Below are 20,929 nucleotides of genomic sequence, written 5' to 3' on the forward strand. Positions count from 1 at the left end.
TTGAAAAAACAACAACAACACTTTTAGATAAATAAAAGTGTCGATAACATATTTCATTTGAGAAAGCATAGATAGCAAATGAGTCAGAAAAGTTGAAATGCGGATTTATGTTCATTCCACGGGAACACATGGAACTATGCAAGCCTTCCTGAATTGACATGTCTGTCACCTTTTCCGAAGTATGATGGTCTTATTACCCGTGTTGCAGCTATTGGCAAATTGCACTTATTTAAATATCATATTTGTTTTTTTTTTTATTTTAAAATTCTACTATATCCTGTGTCGCTTTCCGTAACTCTTCTACGAACCCATTACTCGGCTTAAGGCTTTATGGCGAAACATAAGGCTTGTAGATCTAGTTTAAATTATGAATCTGTATGAATACACGTATGACAATGCGTGTGTTCGAAATTTCATACAAAATATATAAAATAGGGTTACTAGTACTGCGTTTTGATCCGGGAGGTTGTATTCGAATACGACATTCTGGATCTAAACGCAGTACTAATTACCCTTTTATTATATACATTACTGGTTAAATCACTTTAAAGGAACACGTTTTCATTATAAATGCCATTTTAACAACGCACTATTTTGTTTCTGACATCATTTTAACATTGCACAACGATACTTGTTATGATGTGACGCCACAAGAGTGAAATACGGCCGTAATGCACTGGAGGGTTATGATCCCCTCACAACCGCTATATATTTGATAAATACCCAGCGCTTCTTTAAATGATTTACTTCACGTGCTCTCCCTGTTAGTTTGTTCCTATTTTCAAAAACATGTTTTTAATATTCCTCACCTTTTCTGAATTATCAAGGTCTTTTTTCACTCGTTCCAGCTCATCACAGAGTTTTTGCCTTGTCTGTTTACGTATAAAGATTTATTACATTGTACATCTGTATGTGAGACGATTACTAAAATGCTATACAATTGCAACTAAAGATCGTATACTTTCAAATACTGTGCTATTTAACGCGTCGTTCTCAGATTGTATTATCGCCTTAAATAACTGAACATACCAACCAAGAGTGGACAATGGTTACATTGTGCATTCATTTTTTTTAACTTAATACAAATGATTACATTAATTAACATTAATACCTTAAACTATGTATGAAATGTTTGCGATTTTTTTCAATGGTTTTATTTCAATGTTAACATTGTACTCTCTAATTATTCAATTTCATGTACTGATATGACATATAACATTGCTTCGGATATTTCAGCTCTTCCCTTTCCAGATTGTTCTATGACCAGCTTCGCTTCAAGTTACTCTTTTTCAAACGTTTTTCTTCTCAAAAAGCGAAAAGGCGAAAATGATGTTTGAAAGTATCGATTTTGTTTCACGAAGACACTTCCCAACGTTTATTTATCAAATAGATATTCATGTATTGATTTGAATATAAATCTTTACACATTGCCATACATTACATGTGCTTTGTGATATCATTGTAAATATGTGCATGTTTATAAAAGGTCTCCCCGTTTTGACATTGCAAATTTCTTGCTTCACGTTCTTTCAGCTCACCCAACAGTAAAAGGTAAAACTATTGTTGTTGTTTTTACACGTGTTGTTTGTATGATAGACGATAGTCATTTTCGTGCGTTTTGAAGGATAAGGAAGAACGAATTATCTTAAGCCGTCATTTATGATGACTGGTTATTGCACGTGGTTCGTGCAGATATGTTATTGGTTGATGTGATCAGGTGCATTCTACTAATGCACATGTGTTGTCATTCAAAAACAACAACATTACAAACTGTATTCACCTTCACCTTCAATACGGTTCATATGTAAAATTGCCACGTTAATTGTAAATGATTCTAATTATTATCATATTGTTTTCACAAAATAGTTGTTAGATTGATTAAAATCTGAGCAAATAAGGCCAGATAGTGTGATTTGAAAACATTAATTAAAAAAAGAATAAGTCATTACCATTCTTAATCATCGATAATATATGAAAAGTTGAAACGTCGAAATGTTCGAAGTTATAAAGAATTAACGTGCCAATTTCGACCGACATATTATTTACAACCTGTATGTAAATTAAATAGAAATATTCCCTATTAAAAACTAAACCTTTTTTAACTACAAGAATCATAAATATAATAACATTAATATTAATTGTGATATAAAACATCATTTCTGATTTTATAATAAAATAATATCTATATAAGTATTAAGAAAATTATCAAGATCAAGTAAATTTCAATTTTTTAAAGCCATTTATTTTCTCATGTGAAACGTTTGATAACTATAATAATTGTTTTTCCTTCTCTGTTTTCATAAATACTATGTTTAAAGTTTCATATCGATACATCTATCAGATAAAACGTTTAACCAATTTGTAAAAGGTCTCACCTTTTCCGAAGTATCAAGCTCTTGTTTCAGCTCATCACATTGTTGCTTCCTGGTCTAAAGAAGCAAATTATATTGTAACATGCATATGGTATCTGTGTGAGTAATGTTTACTTGATAAATGAATAATCTATAAATTTTCCATTTAGTTGAAAGTCTAGTGTCATATAATAATTTCTGAAGACTCTCGTTCAAAACCAAGTAAAATTGTTTACCCTTGTAAATCATGTTGTTTCCATTGTGTTGCTATTAATTGAATGTGTTTCTTAAATTAAAGGGTTTGAAGACGAGACCTAAAATTTGAAGTTTTGATTAAATAAGTGATTATATAAAAATGGCATATATAAATTGACTTTTTATCATCATATTATAATTATCCGTAGGCATTTGAAAGCAAGGACTAAAGTGAATTGTTAACACGTCTCTGCCTTTAAATATCTGCGATAAAATTAAAAAAAATGTGTAAGATCTCACCTTTTCTGAATTTTCCAGGTCTTGTTTCACTAGTTTCAGCTCATAACACAGTTCCTGCCTTGTCTGTAAACGTATTCAAACTGTATTACATCTTACATCTGTATGGAGGTCGATCACTAGATTTTCTAAACAATTACTGCTAAACACAGTACAATGTTAAATGATCCGCAAGTGATCTGATATATCTTAGTATTTTTTCACTAGTTTTAGATGATCACACAGTTCGTACCTCGTCTGTTAACATTAATTTTGTGTTACATTTTATATCTAAATATTTCAATGCAATTACAAGTATACATCAAAAAGGCTCCATTACCGTGTTTTTATCTCGTTTTTCTATTCTCGTTACGGGACAATACCAACATATAAAATCAAATCTACTGCGTTAAGTTTTTAAGGGTCAATATCATATACAACTAATTTTGCTTATAGTTTTCACTTAAGTTATTTGACATGACTTCAGTAATAAAAAAAAAAAAACATTTAAAATTATTTATTGTGTTCTACAAAGAAAAGCATATTTTAAGGTTTATTTTGATAATATTTAGTTTAATATAATGATAATTTCAAATCAAAAAGTATTGTGGTACATATAACGGGTCTATATCATACTAATTTTCCCTAACATTTTCAAAGTTATTTGATATTAATACAGTAATCTAAAATTCATTTTGAATAATGTATTTTGTTTCAAATAGAAAACAATATTTTATCGTAGAATATACTACAGTGGTAAAGGTTTTTGTATTGAGCATTATATATTGAGAATGTCAATTGATATTTATAAATATGCATCAAATCGTAGAGAATATTTCAATTTGTTGAACTTAAACTAAAATTTTCATTTTGAAATGTATCTACTTGTACACATACAATATTACTACGTATCCTTGACCTCTTACCTTTTTCACATAGTTCTATAACATTATTTGATTGAAGTAACTCTCGGTCGTACTTATTTCTTGTCTGACATGGAATAGGCGAAATTTTGTTTAAACATATAGACCAATGTTAAAAATGATTGAATTGTAAATCACATACGAGCTATTAATGCATTGAAATAAATACTTACACAACAACACACATTTGCTATATGCCAGGATCAATGAAAGTGTTTTACTGGACCTTTAATATATATATATATATATATATATATATATATATATATATATATATATATATATATATATATATATATATATATATATATATATATGAAATAGCCCTGTAATTATCTGTGGGAAGATGAATCGATATGCTCGTAAAATACAACACCTTTTCGGACGTCTCAAGGTCATGTTTCACATGTTTTAGCTTGTCACACAGCTCCTTCCTTGTCTGAAAAAGTAGGAGGGTTGGGTATTTTCTTACAAACGCTATAAGTATGAATGAGGATTTTCTATTTGAGCGTGTCGTACAAAACATTTCCTTATAAGTATTAACATGCTCTGAAAATGAAACCAGTATAAAAAGAAAAGAACAAGTAAATATTTACAGAGTTTAATATGTCATATCATAGTTTTTTTGTTGGCAATTAGAGTCATTGTTAATAAAAATAGATTTTATTTGAAAAAAATACTAAAAAAATAATTCCGACCAAAACGTAAGCTATTATTATAATATTTGTTAAAGTTGTTGTGTTTGAAGCTTATGTAAAAAGCTAGCTTAATATTGGTTAAGGGGGCTCAGGTCAGTGAAACTAAAACTAAAAATTTGTTTCAACCATATAACTTAGGTTAGAATTGATGGATAGCAGTGAAAGTTAGTAAGTAGGTATTTTTTGTTAAGAGCTATCTTAAGATTGTTTTTGAAGGGGTCGGGGTCAATGCCAATGTGACTGTTAATAAAAAGATAGAACTAAATGGTTTTCGTCTTAAAACTTAAGCTAGTATTGATGTATTGTAATGAAGCTTGCTATATAGGAAGCATATTTAAAGAGTTAGTATTAGATTGCTTTTCATGGGGAGTGCGTCAAGGTCAGTGTTTTTAATATAAATTATGGTTTCTTTCCATTAACTTCAGTTATAATTGGAAGGTAATGCTGCTGAATGGTTTGGAGGATTCGTATGTAAAGAGCTAGACTGAAATTGCTTTTGAGGGAGCTGAGGTCAATATCAAGGTCTAGGAAACTAAAAGTAAAAAAGTAATTTCCGACCAATAACCTAAGTAAAACTTGATACTGATAGAAGTGAAAGTTAGTGAGTAGGTAGCTTATATGTAGTGCTAGCTTGGGACTGTTTGGGGGTCAAGGCCAATGCTACTATTAAATGAAAAATGACAAAAACATTGGTTTCGGCCCAAACCCTTAAGCAAGTACTGATGGAAAGTAATGAAGGTTAATATGTAGCTAGCTTATGTGAAGAGCTAGCTAGCTTGAGGGGGATGGAGTCAATGTCAAGTTTAGTGTTACCAACAAAAGAAAAAAAAAATGTTTTCAGCTATTAACTTAAGTAAAAATTGATGGATATTAATAAAAATTGTGTGTAGATAGCTTATGTGAATTGCTAGCTTGTGATTGCTTTTGATGGGATAGTGAGGAAAAATGGCGTGTAGTTAGGTTATTTGAAGAACTAGCTTGGGAATGTTTTTGAGGGGTCATCATCGACGCTGTCACTTAAATAAGAATATTATTTTTTTTCCAAATTACTTAAGCTAATGAATTTAGTAATGGAAGTTGTAGTGTTAATAGCTCATATAAATAACTAGCTTTAAAAAGCCTTTTATGGGATTAGGGCCAAGGTCACAGTCAAACTAGTTAGAAAATAAAAAAGGTTTCTGCCGAATTACTTAAATAATAGTTAATGCATAGTGATGGAGTTGGTTGTGTAGGAAGCAGAGGTGAAGAGCTTTTGGAATTGTGATTTTGACAGGGTTCGGGCAAGGTCAAGGTCACTGTTCCTAAACATAGTCTTAAGTAAGAATGGATGTACTGTAATGAAAGACGGGTTAATAGGTTAATTATGTGAAAAGCAAGCTTTGTATTGCTGTTAAGGGTTGGTGTCAAAGTCATGGTCACTGTTACTATAAATGAAATAAAAATGTTTTATACCTACTAACTTTTATAAGAACTGATGAATGTTAATGGAAGTTTGATTATAGGAAGCTGTCACAAATACTAAAAATAGAGAAAAATGTTATCCGCCCAATTACTTATTTTATAATTGATGGATAGTGGTGAAAGTTGAGGAGAACGTTGCTCTTGCTCTTGTGAATAGCTAACTTCGAATTGCTATTGAGGGGCGTGTGGTATAGGTTAAGTTCACTGTATCTTACAATATAAAAATGGTTATCGCCCAATTACTTTAGGCTGCTATTTTTTCACTCATACAATAATTTGATTGGCTATATTTCTTTATTACTCATATACAAAACCTGGTTTCTAGTTAGATTTACTTAATTATACCACATCTAACAAAATTATAAATAAGATAAATACTGTTGTGACATTTAGCATTTTTTAAATGGATCATTGTATTTTTCATATTTTCCTTTTGTTTACTATTGATCCTACCTTTTCAGTCTTTTCTAAGCTCTGTTTCGCTTGCAGTGATTCTTTTTCGAGTCCCTTTCGTGCCTGCAATCAAAAGTTTTAAGACATTCTTAAAAGGAAAGTTAGCTTTTCACTTATAATCATTGATTACAGACAAACAGGGAGGCAAAAAGCCGAACATGAGATAATAATTACCAATGTATGTTTCTTTGAACTGTTGTTTATAATAAAGAATAAATTCAGGTTAAGGTTAATCAAGATTATACATATAGTCTGGGCCCGTGTATGCATATGTATAGATGAAAAACGGTCTGAAACACATTAATGTAAAGAAAAGAAAAAAAGTGCATTGACCTTTTGGTTCTTTGATTATTGTTGTAACCAGATAATCTGAAGACCGAGTACACGGCATAACATGGTTTGTATGTAAATGCGTGAGTGATTAGTATATACTAATCTTTTTAGCTGGAATGTGACGAAGTCTTAAATAATTATTCTCGAGTCCGTTCCCTGGGCATAAACCAGTACCGTCCTTTATGATATGCCATCAAAGAGAAACCCTAGTGGGGGACCGAAATCACGACCTCTTTGATGAGAGGCAGACAATTATAAAAAAACTAGACCACTAACAGCCCTTAGGTTATTTAATATATATACATAGTCTGGTAGGATCAAAACCATATATATATATATATATATATGGTTTTGATCCTACCAGACTTTGTGACAAATAACACTTATATCATTAGTAAAACGCAAAGAAAATAAAAAACAATCCATACCACATTTCAGAGAATCATTTATAACCGTGAGCTATAGAAACAAATGACGTCAATATGTGTTCGAAACAATTAGTGTGCGTAGTTTTCAAGAAAATCAAATTCCTTTAAAAACATTTTTGAAATGATGGATAAAATAACATATATATGCAGCCATAGTACTGATTTAATCGATTATTACAAAAGTATTAAGTTAGGAGAGAAACCCCTGTTTTTGTGACAAAGTAAGACGTCTACGCCATGTGTATCTACAACTCTAAAGTTAAATTCTTGTTCTCTAATCTACTCACTATTTCTGCTTTTTCTGCGTCCAGTTTCGCTTTAATAGATGCTTCGATGAGTTCATTACGCGTCTGGAAAAGTATAATGATATGATCAATTAATAGTTAAAAATTGGTAACATATAAACAAGGCTACATAAACAAAATCATTTATATCAAGTTGGGTTTAAACATGACGTGAACATTAAGGCGGACAAATTCTAACCAAAGTGTCTTGTTTTGAACCTGTTTTACGACATGTTTTCATTAATTTTAAACGAAAATAAAATGTTAATCTTTGTTTGTTTAAAACGTTGGTAGGTGAACAGTGGATTTGCCGGTTGAACGATTCCATCATAGAAGCGATCATGATAGGTAACTACTTAGTTTTACACAGTTATGTAATAATAACATTGATTAAAAAGTGGTGCATTCTGGCGTATTTACTTATTGCATGAATATCATATCATTTTCCACATCGGCACTTAACGTGAGAGGGTTGCAACTGGTAGCACTATCCTTTGGTCCACAGTTACGCGTGGTATTTTGCATTCAAAACCTATGCTCAATCCTTAAGATCAAGTTCATATTTAAGGTTCTATTTTAAGGTTCGAAATACTTAATCATATGTAAAAATCACCAGTAATCTGAGCCAAATTGAAACTATTTCTGTGAAAGTTTATATCAAGTTTTTGAAGAATAGTGCTAATTGAGAAAATAGAAATTATTGTAAAAAATGTGCTTGTTGAGGAACATATAGTGTGAACAATGGGTTTCGCTAAGTGTTTGGATATCGAGCATAACATTGATTTGTGATCGTTGTTGTCAAAAACGGCAAAATGATCAATGGCAGTTTTAGGAAGCACTGGAAACACTTATTGTACATGTGCATATTTTTGTTACTGTTATTGAAGAGAAAAATTCCATTGATATTTATGTCGATAAATGCTTTAGGTAGTGTGGATATGGACAGACAGTGCACAACTGGATTAAATTAAGACGATAACTATAATCCATCTCCAATACATTGCTCTTTTAAAATAAGATATCGATATTGTATTATACAACGTATTCACGTTACGATGCTATAATCAATACTATGGTACATACCATTTGCATTTCTTGACTCGCACTTCCCATTGAGTTTGCGTCTAGGTTAAAGTCGTTAGTCGTACATGTTTCCTGACTAAAACCTCTTATGGAATCTTGAACTTTTCCTTTTAGTTTAATTTCCAAAGAATCCAATTCTTTATTGCCTTTTACCACGTTGGTATTATTTGTTTCAATTCTTTGATCAATCTCTTCCTTCATTTGCTTAATGTCACCTGCAATATCTCTTATTATATATAAAGCTACGGTCGTATCATTAGGCGGATCACAATTAATATGTGTGGCATCTTTACACATATCAACATCATATCCACCGCATGATGAAACATGATCGGATTGTAGACATCTACCACATATCAAAGTTTCATGAGTTTTACAAAATAATGCCGTTCTTTCAGTCGGATGGTGTGTACACATCTCCTGTATGATATCACACAAAATGCGCCTTGGATTGCACCCATCCTTTTCATACATGTTAAGAATGTGGATTTTGAATGCTCTTCCTGTCTTATGAATTTCAACACACGTTTCACCAATGTTCCCACAGGTTTTGCAATATCCGACTGCATGTTCATTACATGCACATTTCACACTGAGTCTGATTTGATGCCATGGCATTTGCTAATGCAGTTTAAGATAAAAGGAATGAAGTTGAAAACGTGTTTAAATGCGCAAGTTTTATTTGTGGGATGAATATATGACCATTTGTCAGTTAATTATTTCACTTGTATAACTTTATCTTCATATGAGTACCTTTATCACTGAAAATATAAATACATTTATGATAAGCATGGTCACCAGAATAACAAAAATGAATGTATATAAATAAACTTGTTGTTTTGAGATAGGTTATGACCAATAACATTTGTTTTGATGTTTTATTCATTACTGATGTAAGTGTAGTACAGAAAGCAAGTAGCCTTTATCGTGTATTGTTTAGATGATTTAGCAATCACAACTAATGTAAATATACTATTCATGTATACTAGTTAATAGGAAGACAATGGCATGGTAAGGTTCAACTGTTGCACGGGCTGATGTTACCCTCAGAGCATTGCAATCTGTATGGAGCGAAGAATAAGTTACGGAGTATCAGTGCATGGCATAGGAAGCATTGCGTTTCGTAAAGTAATTACACGGATAGCTAGTGTTCCCGTCATCGGGGTTTTAGAGGCGCTTTGAAAATTGACAGGAGACGACCGGCACAAGTCATAGACGTTCTGATACACACATTACATCGGCATCGATCTGGGATTGCAGAGACATATTTGCTTCAAACTCAATGTATTGTGTGTACTGCTGAAACTAACCTCACCGACACTTGACGGCCAAACCGATATAAACACGAAGAACATAGGGCTCGGCAGATTTACAGCATAGCCCAGCTTCGGAAATCTTGACCAAACAGATTGTTATCCACTTGACTCAATAGCTCTTACAATCGCGAATCACTTAAGCTTAATTTGCATTCCCGGGATTTTTGAACAATATAATAAAGATTATAAATTTATGTTAAGCTGTCGATGAAATAACGTTTAAACCGATTATTAACAATTCTACTTCGTAGCAATTGATTCAAGCGCAAATTACTAAAAAAGGACGTTATAGGGATTTAGGCGTTTTAAACATTGTATTTTTTAACGATCGATTCTTTCATACTTTTGTTAAGCTACGCCAATGTATCAGATATAAGAATGATATGTGTGAAATGTGCAAAGTGGAAGGGTATTATACATAAATATATATTTCAGATTGAGATATACAGAAAAACAAGAGTAAACATACAATGTTATTATTTAAACATTTAGTTTCCCATGCGTTTGTCAAGGGGCAGAAGTATTTTAACATGATACTAACTATATTAACTGAACAGAAACAGTTAACTTACTTAATATTCTATATATTTATTTTCACACATGTACGCCGATATGAATAGTTTTTTTTCCTGTCAGAAACCAGTAATATGTATTTCTTGAGATGCGAGAATGTTACCATACTGAGGCTCAAACCAACGATATATGTAGTGAAACTTGCACATTTTCAACACAATTTTATAAATCTCTTTCTTAAGCATGATGCTATGCCAGAGTTGTTTTGTGTTCTGTGGGAATCCGGAGTATCAGAACGTAACCCAATTGTTAGGCTAGGTCGGGCCAGAAATCGAAATCGGGTCGTCCTGAGATGAGAAGGATATACCCTAATTACTGTGCATACCGTAAATTTTAGTTTGTAATTTATATCATTGTGTATATGTATAGCATATTATTATTACGTTACAACTTTTAAAAGCAATATTTACTACACCTACTACATCAAATAGTTTAATCATTCAGCTACATTTTGGCGTACAGAAGTGCAGTAACCTAGCTACGTCCTAATTCGAAGAAAGACATATCTGAACGAAGAGGTCCCGGGTCCGATCCCTTGTCGGGGAAGGTTCTTAGAGCCTCTCACATGGACACTCTGTACAAGTGAATTTGACACAGGAAGCGGACTCGAGAGTGTTTCAAATAATTTGCGAGCTTTCTACACAACCGAGCAAGAAAAATAGTATAAACTAACCAAATAACTTCCTTGTTTAAGATAATCTACGTTCTGTTTTTGAGGCTTCAAACACTTATATTTAATTGTTTAAAACACATTAAGCTAAATATTGAAAACATCGAACCATATTCCCCTTTTAAACATGTCGACAATCATAATTACGGTCATACACACAATACAAATAGCAAATTTCAACATACTTCCCCGAAACTAATGCTTCTGCATCTAGTAAATATAAAAAAAATATCATTATGATCACAACGTAAGCCAAAGTCACTTTAGTTGTCACAGCTTAGTGAAATGTATTTAAGTTTAAATTTAAAAGGTTATGAACAAATAAACAAATGCTTTGAGTGGATTTCTAAATTGTAATAACCCTTAAATCTCCGGGGAAGACCGGGGAAAACCAACCTGCATTATATTCAGAAGTAAATTACTTCCTTGTTTATTTCGCTTTGATAGAATGATACGCTTAAAACACTTATTTGATATCGTTTGAACACACATGTATCCAAACATTGCAAAACTTTAAACTAGTTTTTAAACCTACTGACAATCATTCTAACACATGCACGTATATCAATTTAAACAACTGAGGTCAATTGCTGAGGAAGCAGTCAGCATTATTGGTAATGGTATTGATATGATGTCATGGTGATCAGATGTGTTTTAAGGAGCTCTGATATTTTCGTAATTAGAAATGGATATATTGACAGGATAGTCACAAAAAATATACCAAAACGTTGGATTTTATTAGAGTAATGTGTTTGCTAAATTGTGTTATTATACAAGCTACCACAATGAGGATATTGCAATTAAACATGAGAACAATAGTTTTAAAATAGTCTTTTAACAAAGTGTAAGCTTGGCTACAATACAATCACACCTGTGCGGTGAACTTTTGGTAACCACTCGTTTATCGGATTATGTGTTCTTTTCAATTAACAATGGATAACTGTAAATGCTACTAGCGTAGTATGCTCCCAATTGCCAGCTAAGCGTAAAGGCAAAAAAAGCGGAACCTTTCTTCGCCGGACAATACCAACTCGCTGCCGGAAAAAAGGACCCTGCCTGGTGTCCCGTCCCCACACGATCAGCCTGTTACATATCATATCATGGCAACACCCGGTCCGCAGCAGTATGTTCAACCTATGAACATGTCCAACATGAGCAATATGAACGCTTATCAAACCCCGACGGGTGCCTTCTACACACCAGCTACGCTACCCCCGTCCCCCCCAGTATTGTCAACTCAGCAATAAATCCTAGACAAACTAAATTCAATGGATAAACGTCTTGTGAGACTTGATGTCATTGAGAAGCAGCTGTCGGATGTTTCATCCAAACTTTCTGGAATGGACCGCCGTGTCGTGTCTCTTAAAACAGCTTCCCACGATGTCAATACACGATTAATCGAGCTGGAAGCGACACGTGCATTTGAATCAAGTGTTAATGACGATATAGCCAAAAAGCAATCTGCCATTGATAACACCCTAAAGGCCGAACGAGATAAAATTGCTAGACTTGAAAAGAACCTGGCAAAAGTTAACTCGGTGCAGGAGGACATTATTGACTTGAAGTCCCGTTCAATGCGGAACAATTTGTTATTTTTCGGTTTTCCTGAGAAAAGTTCACCTGATGATCGGAAAAACGAGGATTGTTCCAAAAAAAATTTAACCTGTTTCCGTGATGTTCTTAAAATTGAAAATCCCCAGGACTCAATCAAATTCGAGCGGGTACATCGCATTGGAAGATATGAGCCTTCAAAGAAACGCCCGATCGTAGCAATGTTTAATCATTTTCCAGACAAGTTGCTAATCAAGCAGAAATCCGGGAACATGCCGAGCAACCGACGACTGATAACCATGGATCCCAGGACACAAACAGAATCCGGTGTATTGAGCAGTTTCCGCCAGTCATCCAGGAGCGCCGGAAGCAGCTTATTCCCGCTATGATCAATGCCAAAAAGGACGACAAGACAGCATACCTGTCGTATGATAAACTTTACATTAATAAAAAGATTTATACCATAAATACTGTGAACACTTCTGGTTATAACTAGGATTGTGATTGGAAACAGTTAACCTTTCTCGTATGGAATGTCCAGGGTATTCGCTCTAAACTTGATGACCCTGACTTTTTAAACTTTGTATCTGATTTTGATATTCTGTTTTTAACTGAATCATGGAGTAGTTAAACATCCAATATTAACATTGAGGGATATGAATATTTCAATTGTCCGCGCCCAATCATTAATAGCAAAGCTAAACGTTCAAGCGGGGGCATTATTGTGTATTTTAAAAAGTGCTACTCATACCATTTACACTTGATTGAGAATAATGATAAAGGATTTACATGGTTTAAGTTAAAAAAGGAATTTACTAACTCTTTAAAAGATTCCTATTGTGTCTGCTATATACCTCCGCATGATTCCAAAGTTTACAGAAATCCGAACTCAATTTTATTTCAGTTTGACTTTTTTGAACAATTGTCCTCTGACATTCGTAAATACAGTGACCGTGGGAATGATTACTTGACCGGTGACCTAAATTCTCGGTCTGGTGATCAGCTGGACTATATCCCAGAGATACACCTGGACCGTTGTGTCAACATGCCAGAATTAGATTCATTAATAAATAGTTTACCTGTACGTTAAAACTCCGATAAACTGTGTAATGCCTTTGGTTTAAAATTATTAACTCTTTGTAAAGAGAACAATTTATGCATTTTAAATGGGCGATTAGAAGAGGGAAAATGTACGTACCATGGTGTTTATAGAAATAACCATGTTGCCAGCACGGTTGTCTATCTAATTTATAATCATGACTGTTATAACTCGGTTACTAATATGCATGTTTTAGACCTGTCCGAGTTATCGGATCATTGCCCGATTACGTTTAGTTTAAATATTCATAATACGTTGATTGATAATAGTTCTGTGCACAAAAATAAAGTAGTTTGGAATACAGAACAAAGGGACATATTTTATGAAAATTTACATACAAATTCCGAGTTATTTAATGAAATAAATACTATTTTTTGTCTGGTAATATGTCTCTTGATGAATGTATGGAAACATTTTCAAATACTGTTTACGATATATCGTTTAAATGCTTTGGTAAAACAGATGTTACAAAGGCTTCAAAATCCTAATACAAATGTCCTTGGTTTGATGAAAATTGTAAAAAGAGCAAGGATTTATTTTTAAAAGCCAAACGACTATTGTCTCTAAATAACAGTGATATAAATAAGATTGATTTTCTTACTGCACGACGTAATTTTGCTGCAGCTAAGAGAAAATCTAAAGGATTGTTTTATAGCCAGGAAAAAATCAAAGTTGTCTAAAATGAGTACATCTTCTCCACGCAATTTTTGGAAATATATTAAAAAATTCAGAAGTACCTCAAGCAGCAATAATTCTGATGATGCTGATGACTTTTTTAAACATTTTTCTAAAGTATCGAATTGTACTGAAGGGCAATATAATAGGGATGATCACGATTACGTTAGAAACGATACTCTGAATATTGATCAACTCGACTGCGCTATTACCATTGAGGAGATTAGTAAAACTATAAAACTGATGTCCCGTTACAAATCATGTGACTACGATAATAATGTAGCGGACTTTTTCATAGACGCGAATGATTTTATTTCACCATATTTATGCACTATCTTTAATTATATATATGACAATTGTGTTTACCCTAAATCTTGGTCTAAGGGAGCTATTGTCCCAATATTCAAGAAGGGGGAAAATCAGATCCTGCTAATTACAGAGGTATTACATTAGTTAATGTTACTTCTAAAATATTTTCTTTAATTTTGAGGAATAGAATAAATAGTTGGTGTGAACTGAACAATAAGTTTAGTGATTGCCAGTTTGGTTTTCGTGATAAGCATTCTACAGCTGATGCCAACAGTCGGTCTGAAACAAGGAGAACCTCTTTCTCCTCTTTTAATTATATTGTTTATGAATGATATCTTTGAGAATTTAAATTTTCAAGCATTTACTACTAAGGATTTAGAACTTTTATCAATGTATATGATTTTAGTCGCTGATAATATTGTATTATTTACCACAGATCCGGCAAGTTTACAAGCCCAGATGGATGCTATTTACCATTATTCTGTTAAATGGGGTTTAAAAATCAATGTAAATAAAACTAAAATTTGTGTTTTTGAAAAACAGAAGCAAGCTAGAAATGTACAATTCTATATTAACAATGAATTGGTAAATATAGTAGATAACTTTACTTATTTAGGTGTTAACTTTCATTATACAGGCAATATGTCACATGCAGTAAAAATGCTAAATGATCAAGCTCTAAAGGCCTACCATAGTCTCTTGTCATTGTTTGACCAAGTTCATCTCGATGTTAAAACCAAATTGTCTTTGTTTGACGCTATGGTTGTTCCAATTTTACTGTACGGTTCAGAGGTATGGGGGGTATATAACTTTAAGGAAGTTGACATGCTACACATTAGATTTCTTCAGTATATTTTAGGTGTAAAGCAACAAACCCCTAACGCTGCTGTATATGGTGAGCTTGGCAGATTTCCTTTATCCATTTTATGCAAGGAACGATCTGTTAAATTTTGGTTAAAAGTAATGAAAAATGTTAATTCACCAATACATATGGTGTATAATGATTTGAATGCCAATATAAATAATTCTTCTTGGGCAAAAAGAATAAATTCCATTATTGATCATCTTGGTTTTATGGATATAAGACTAAACTTCGATGTAAACATAAATTATCTTCCTTTACTTAAATGTAGAATTCGTGATCAGTTTATTCAAGAATGGAATGCTTCTATAAATAGTATGCCAAAACTTTCATTGTATTGTTAACTTAAAGAAAAAAAAAATTGAAAATTATCTTGTACAAATTAGAAATGATAGGCTAAGAAGAAATATATGACGTGTTTTAGATTATCAGCACATAATCTTGAAATTGAAACTGGTGGATATATTGGTACTGCCAGAGCTGACAGAAAATGTAAATGTTGTTCTTCAAATATGATAGAAGACGAGTATCATTTTATGTTATGTTGTACACTATACAATAGATTGAGACAAACTTACTTAGGCAACACCTCCTGGCCTTCTATAAATATGTTAAAATCTGTTTTACTAAACAAATCAACTAGTAAGTTACTTAATACTGTAAGATTTATCAAATTTGCAATGGAATTAAGAAAATCTACCCTGGAACCTTAACTGTTTCTAAAATTTACTGAAATAATTAAGTATAAATCAAGTTATTATTATGTTTTTTGTTTGTTTGTTTGTTTTTTTTGCTTTATGTTTTTGTGTCTTTTTTGTATTAGGATCTGTACTGTACTACTGAATCTTTGTGTGTTTCTATTTGTGTATATTATCACCATGACTATGTGTTTAATGGCCATAGGCATTTGTTTGCCGATCTTAGCCAATAAACTTTGAACTTTGAACTTTGAACTTTGGTAAGAGAGAATGATGAGTGTCTACTTGACGTTAAATGAATGCTTTTAAATATTTTACAAAGACTAAGTGAGTTCAATGTATGTTCAATGTATGTTCTAAAGATATCGATCATAGAAAGTATTAACTAAGATGTATTATTTGTTTATATTGAAGGATTCATGTTTTGATTCTTCTAAGCACACTTTCGCTGCATGAGAAAACGTCTGAAGAAAACAAAAATGAAACAAGAAACAGCAAATGCCTCCGATGAAAAAAGTAGACTACAATTTTAATGAATATGTGTCTGGTGGATATAACTATAATGCTGTTCTTGATGACAATGAATCGAAACATAGTAAGTTGAAATTCAGGCTATCGAGCTTCAAAATAGCCAGAATATCTGAAGCACAATTTCATTCTTGGTAGCATTACTCATTTAACTGTCAGAACACAGTGCTATGGACGGCAAACGTAGATGTTACATACTTACCTTGAACTCAATTGTCCTCGCGTTTGATCCAGTTTGGAACGTTCGACAGTAATTTGCACTTGTTCTGAAAATAAAAGGAAATAAAATCATAAAAAAACATCTACAATGTTTATAAATCTTTTTGTCGATTTTCGCTTTAACGTTTTGTCGTTTGATAGGTCGAACACGAACATAAATGAGTCTGAAATAACTGATCACAAGGGTTCTGTGACGGAAAACTCAACAGCAGTATATAGAATCCTGTATCTGGCAAGTGTACCAAATCAGAACGCAATTCGCCTGTTCCTTGCGTGCAGACAGAAGCAGTTTGTCCCGAACGAAGGATTTTTTCTTGTATGTTTCCTTCTTGGTCGGCCATAATAAAAAGATTTTCTCCGAGAACAATACCCATAACATTATCACAAGTTATTGTCAAACAGTAATATACATAAAACGATGTTCAAACGTCTTAAAATATAGACAGTCATGAAACTCGGGCACGTAAAACATCTTGCAAGTTTACATGTTGTTAGAACGACAAGTTTAAATAATCATGAGTTGTATACTTGTCACACAGCAGTAACGCCGGTTATACGCCACTACTATATTGATCGAACAGTTCCCCGCAAAGGGTAGTACAATTGTTCATACGTAAACAAAAGTGTTGTCTGCTTCTAGTCTATCATGCTGTAAATATTGACTTGTTTTTCGTAATATTTTAGTGTTTTATAGTACGGTATTGCTACCTATAGTTTGTACTATACATGTTTGTTTGAGTAACTTAAATTTGATGAATTGTTCACGAATTTGTTACCGGTATATCGAAAGTGTAACGTTTATTTACAGTAAAAAGTCAAGAATATAAACCGAAAGTAGGCGTTTATTCTGAAAGTCGACAATAAAAAAGGGTCTCTAATGGATTTAACATATTGGCTCATAAATTTAGGTTATTGAGCTTCCTTTTATAATAGTCCAATAAAAACAGCGGGACTATTGCTACTTCTTTTTACTTCTTATAACATAATATTTCTTCAGTTTGGGCTCTTCATTTTTTTCTGCAGAATGTTAAACATATACATGCTACTGTACATAGAAGATCTTGAATAAATCATAGAACGCGCTTTATCCGGTGATACTGGCGTCTACAACATAGCACGCACCATCAAGTGTCGGCATCAAATCAATTGACTTTAAAAAGAAGAATTAGTTTTCTAGGATATATTAGTTTCTTGCTTTGAATCATTTTACAGCCTCCACTGTCTTACATATTTGCTAAACTATACAACAATATGCGTTTACTTATACAATTTACATAATTGAAACATTCTGTACACAATTGATCTTAATATACTTGCCTTGATCCCTCTTATCACATCTCCGATCTGAGTATCCTGTTGTACACCTTTGGAAGTTTTATGATAAAAATGGACCCTAAATGGCCCTGAGCCAATAAACAAATACACAGGAAATTGGCCCCTACTGTGACACCATTGCAATAAGCAGGAGATGCACAGCACGGGATTATCATGCCAAACATTCCTTAAACTAGGCCTTTAACGACCAATCCATTTACACTTTCAACGTGATTCGACAATCTATAATCTGTAAGCAGAACTAAAGCGTTAGAATGTAACGAAAATACTGTTCATAGAACTGAGGGTTCAATTAACAAATGCGAGAACGTTTATAAAACTGAGGCTTAAGAACAACACGCACGAGGGGTGAATGCGAAAAGGTTCTAAGTGACATTAAAATCTTTTCGCTTTCACTCCTCGGTTTGAAAGAATGAAAGCTTGAAAATGTTAAGCAATGATGTTCCATATTACTTATGTTTTAGAAGGTTACTACTTAAGTTTAATGGGTCTGCGGTTTAAAGGGTAACGTCATAATAAACATTATAACTGAGATTTTATAGCGTTACGTATGAAAATTTTAAAGAAAATGTGCTTTAGAAACTGATGTAGCAATGAAGCCTTGATTCGCGTGAATAAGCATCACAGAAAGGAGGCTTCATAATGTAAAACAGGAAAGCAAATTATGGATAAAGACTCATAGAACTGAGACTCAAAAACCGTTCACATGATATTGTCAACAAAGTGTAGCTTTAAAACGTCTAGCGTGACCGTTGCATATGACCGAGGCTTTAGAACGTTACAATAGCGATGTTTGTAGAAACTTTGCGAACTGTTTTATAAAACTGAGGCCTAATATTGTTACGCAATACAGTTTTATATAACTGACTTTAAGAACACCACGTGAGACAATTGCATTGGAGTATGGGTTGAGAACTTAACAAACAACATTAAACTATGGAGCTTAAGTTCTTCCAGTACAATTTGAACATCTAAATCGATATTGTGAAAAGTAACATCATTTTTACTTGAAAAACAAAATATTTAAAACCATTTAAACAAATGTGATCAAGGTCTACAATGTAAAAATAAAGAACGCCTCTGCGCTCCAGCTAACAACTAGACGGTTTTCATGCAAAAATTAAACTCTATATCAAGTGTATTCGTCAGTCTTTGATTTTCAATACAAATGCTCGATCAATTGAATAAACAATATTATTGTTCTGGTATACTGTACATAAACTCAATAATTTGAAAGGCATTCGACCTAGGAGAACGCTTGAGTACACTGCATTCATGTATTTGCAGATTTTACGATTGCGATTTGACAGCAGTGTACAATATAAAATACAAAAGCAAATCGCACAATCATTTGATCACAGAAATATGTCTTACATCGTACAGTATTTAATGGCGCAAAGATTACCTGTCATACACGATAAATATTTCCCTTAAATTATTTTTTGTATACATATAACAGCAATATTTATATTGGCATTGACATTTTCCGATTTACAAAATTGATTTCTGTTATACACATGTGTCATAATCTATATCAAGATCTCAGGAGAGCAGCCGGTTATAACCATTACTAATGTGACAATATACTGTTCTTTCTGAGTGAATGTAATACACACTGTATCTCAAAGTTTTGTCCTTTAGTGCAAACTTAAATCAAATTGATACTGATAAAAAACTAGCGGGTTAATATACAATCCAAAAAGGCCGGCAGCGATGCGAAAATCGATTGAAGGACCAAAATTTAAAATGCTGAAAATCTAAATTTCTATTTAGTTCAATATTTAACAAGTATGATTTATATATCCGTTGCGACTTAAACAGCTGTACTCAGGACTTAAGCATTTTTTACGAAAGAATATTTTATCAGATTTACAATCAAAAGGTATTAACTTTTTCCCGGAAATGTCTTAATACAAAAATAATATGTTTATGATTCATCGGAACTGCCTAACCAACAAAGTCTTGGAACACAGTGTTAGCTTAGCTTAGTGTTGATTGCACTATTTAAAGAACGATATATGCATCAAGTAATCCGAAAATAAATTTCATCCACTATTTTTTGAATAACTTTTATCTTGAAAAGTTTTTATCAAGACTTTGTTGAATTGGTAGTCTTGAGCATTTGGACAAGAAAGTAAAGATGTTGACAGACTGTTCCGAAATAATGCGAATGTTTTTTTATTCAAAATCTAATTAAATCTTCTTTTGTAAAATTTGTTCAACTCCTTTCTACCCCAAAACATTGCACCAAGAATGTATGTTTCACTTCTAAAAATGTCGTTCCTTAAAACTAAATACAACATGATTTTTTTAATGGTTTAGTTTTTTACTTTCACCAACAATTATTGCATTGTGGTCGGCCCTTAATTTATCTTGATGCAATGGATTAAATTATCTTTTGTCATACAGACACACTTTTCGACTCATAAAATAATATCATTTATTTAAAAGTAGCGTTGAATTTTGTAATTCCCTATGCTCTCCCTATTGTCTCTAAAGACCGGAGAAACCACGCTGCATTGTAAAAAGCAAGCAATAAACTTCCTTTGAACTAAATTGCCTCTTTAGCTTTGTTACACTTACCACTTGGTTGTCATCATTTGAAGACT

At 32.6% G+C, this 20,929-nt stretch overlaps 1 protein-coding gene across 1 annotated transcript in view; it reads right to left on the reverse strand.

The window, feature by feature from the left end:
• Window positions 1-20,929, reverse strand: part of LOC128241122 (cingulin-like) — a 71,755-nt gene that overhangs the window by 37,864 nt on the left and 12,962 nt on the right. The window contains exons 2-7 of the mRNA XM_052958098.1: window positions 16,969-17,032; window positions 6,358-6,420; window positions 4,122-4,184; window positions 2,847-2,909; window positions 2,349-2,429; window positions 810-872 (exon numbers count right to left, since the gene is read on the reverse strand). Of these exons, the coding sequence (XP_052814058.1) occupies window positions 810-872; window positions 2,349-2,429; window positions 2,847-2,909; window positions 4,122-4,184; window positions 6,358-6,420; window positions 16,969-17,032 (397 nt within the window). The remainder of the gene's footprint in view (window positions 1-809; window positions 873-2,348; window positions 2,430-2,846; window positions 2,910-4,121; window positions 4,185-6,357; window positions 6,421-16,968; window positions 17,033-20,929) is intronic.

This window comes from Mya arenaria, chromosome 7 (assembly GCF_026914265.1).
Source record: "Mya arenaria isolate MELC-2E11 chromosome 7, ASM2691426v1".
Classification (NCBI taxonomy): Eukaryota; Metazoa; Mollusca; class Bivalvia; order Myida; family Myidae; genus Mya; species Mya arenaria.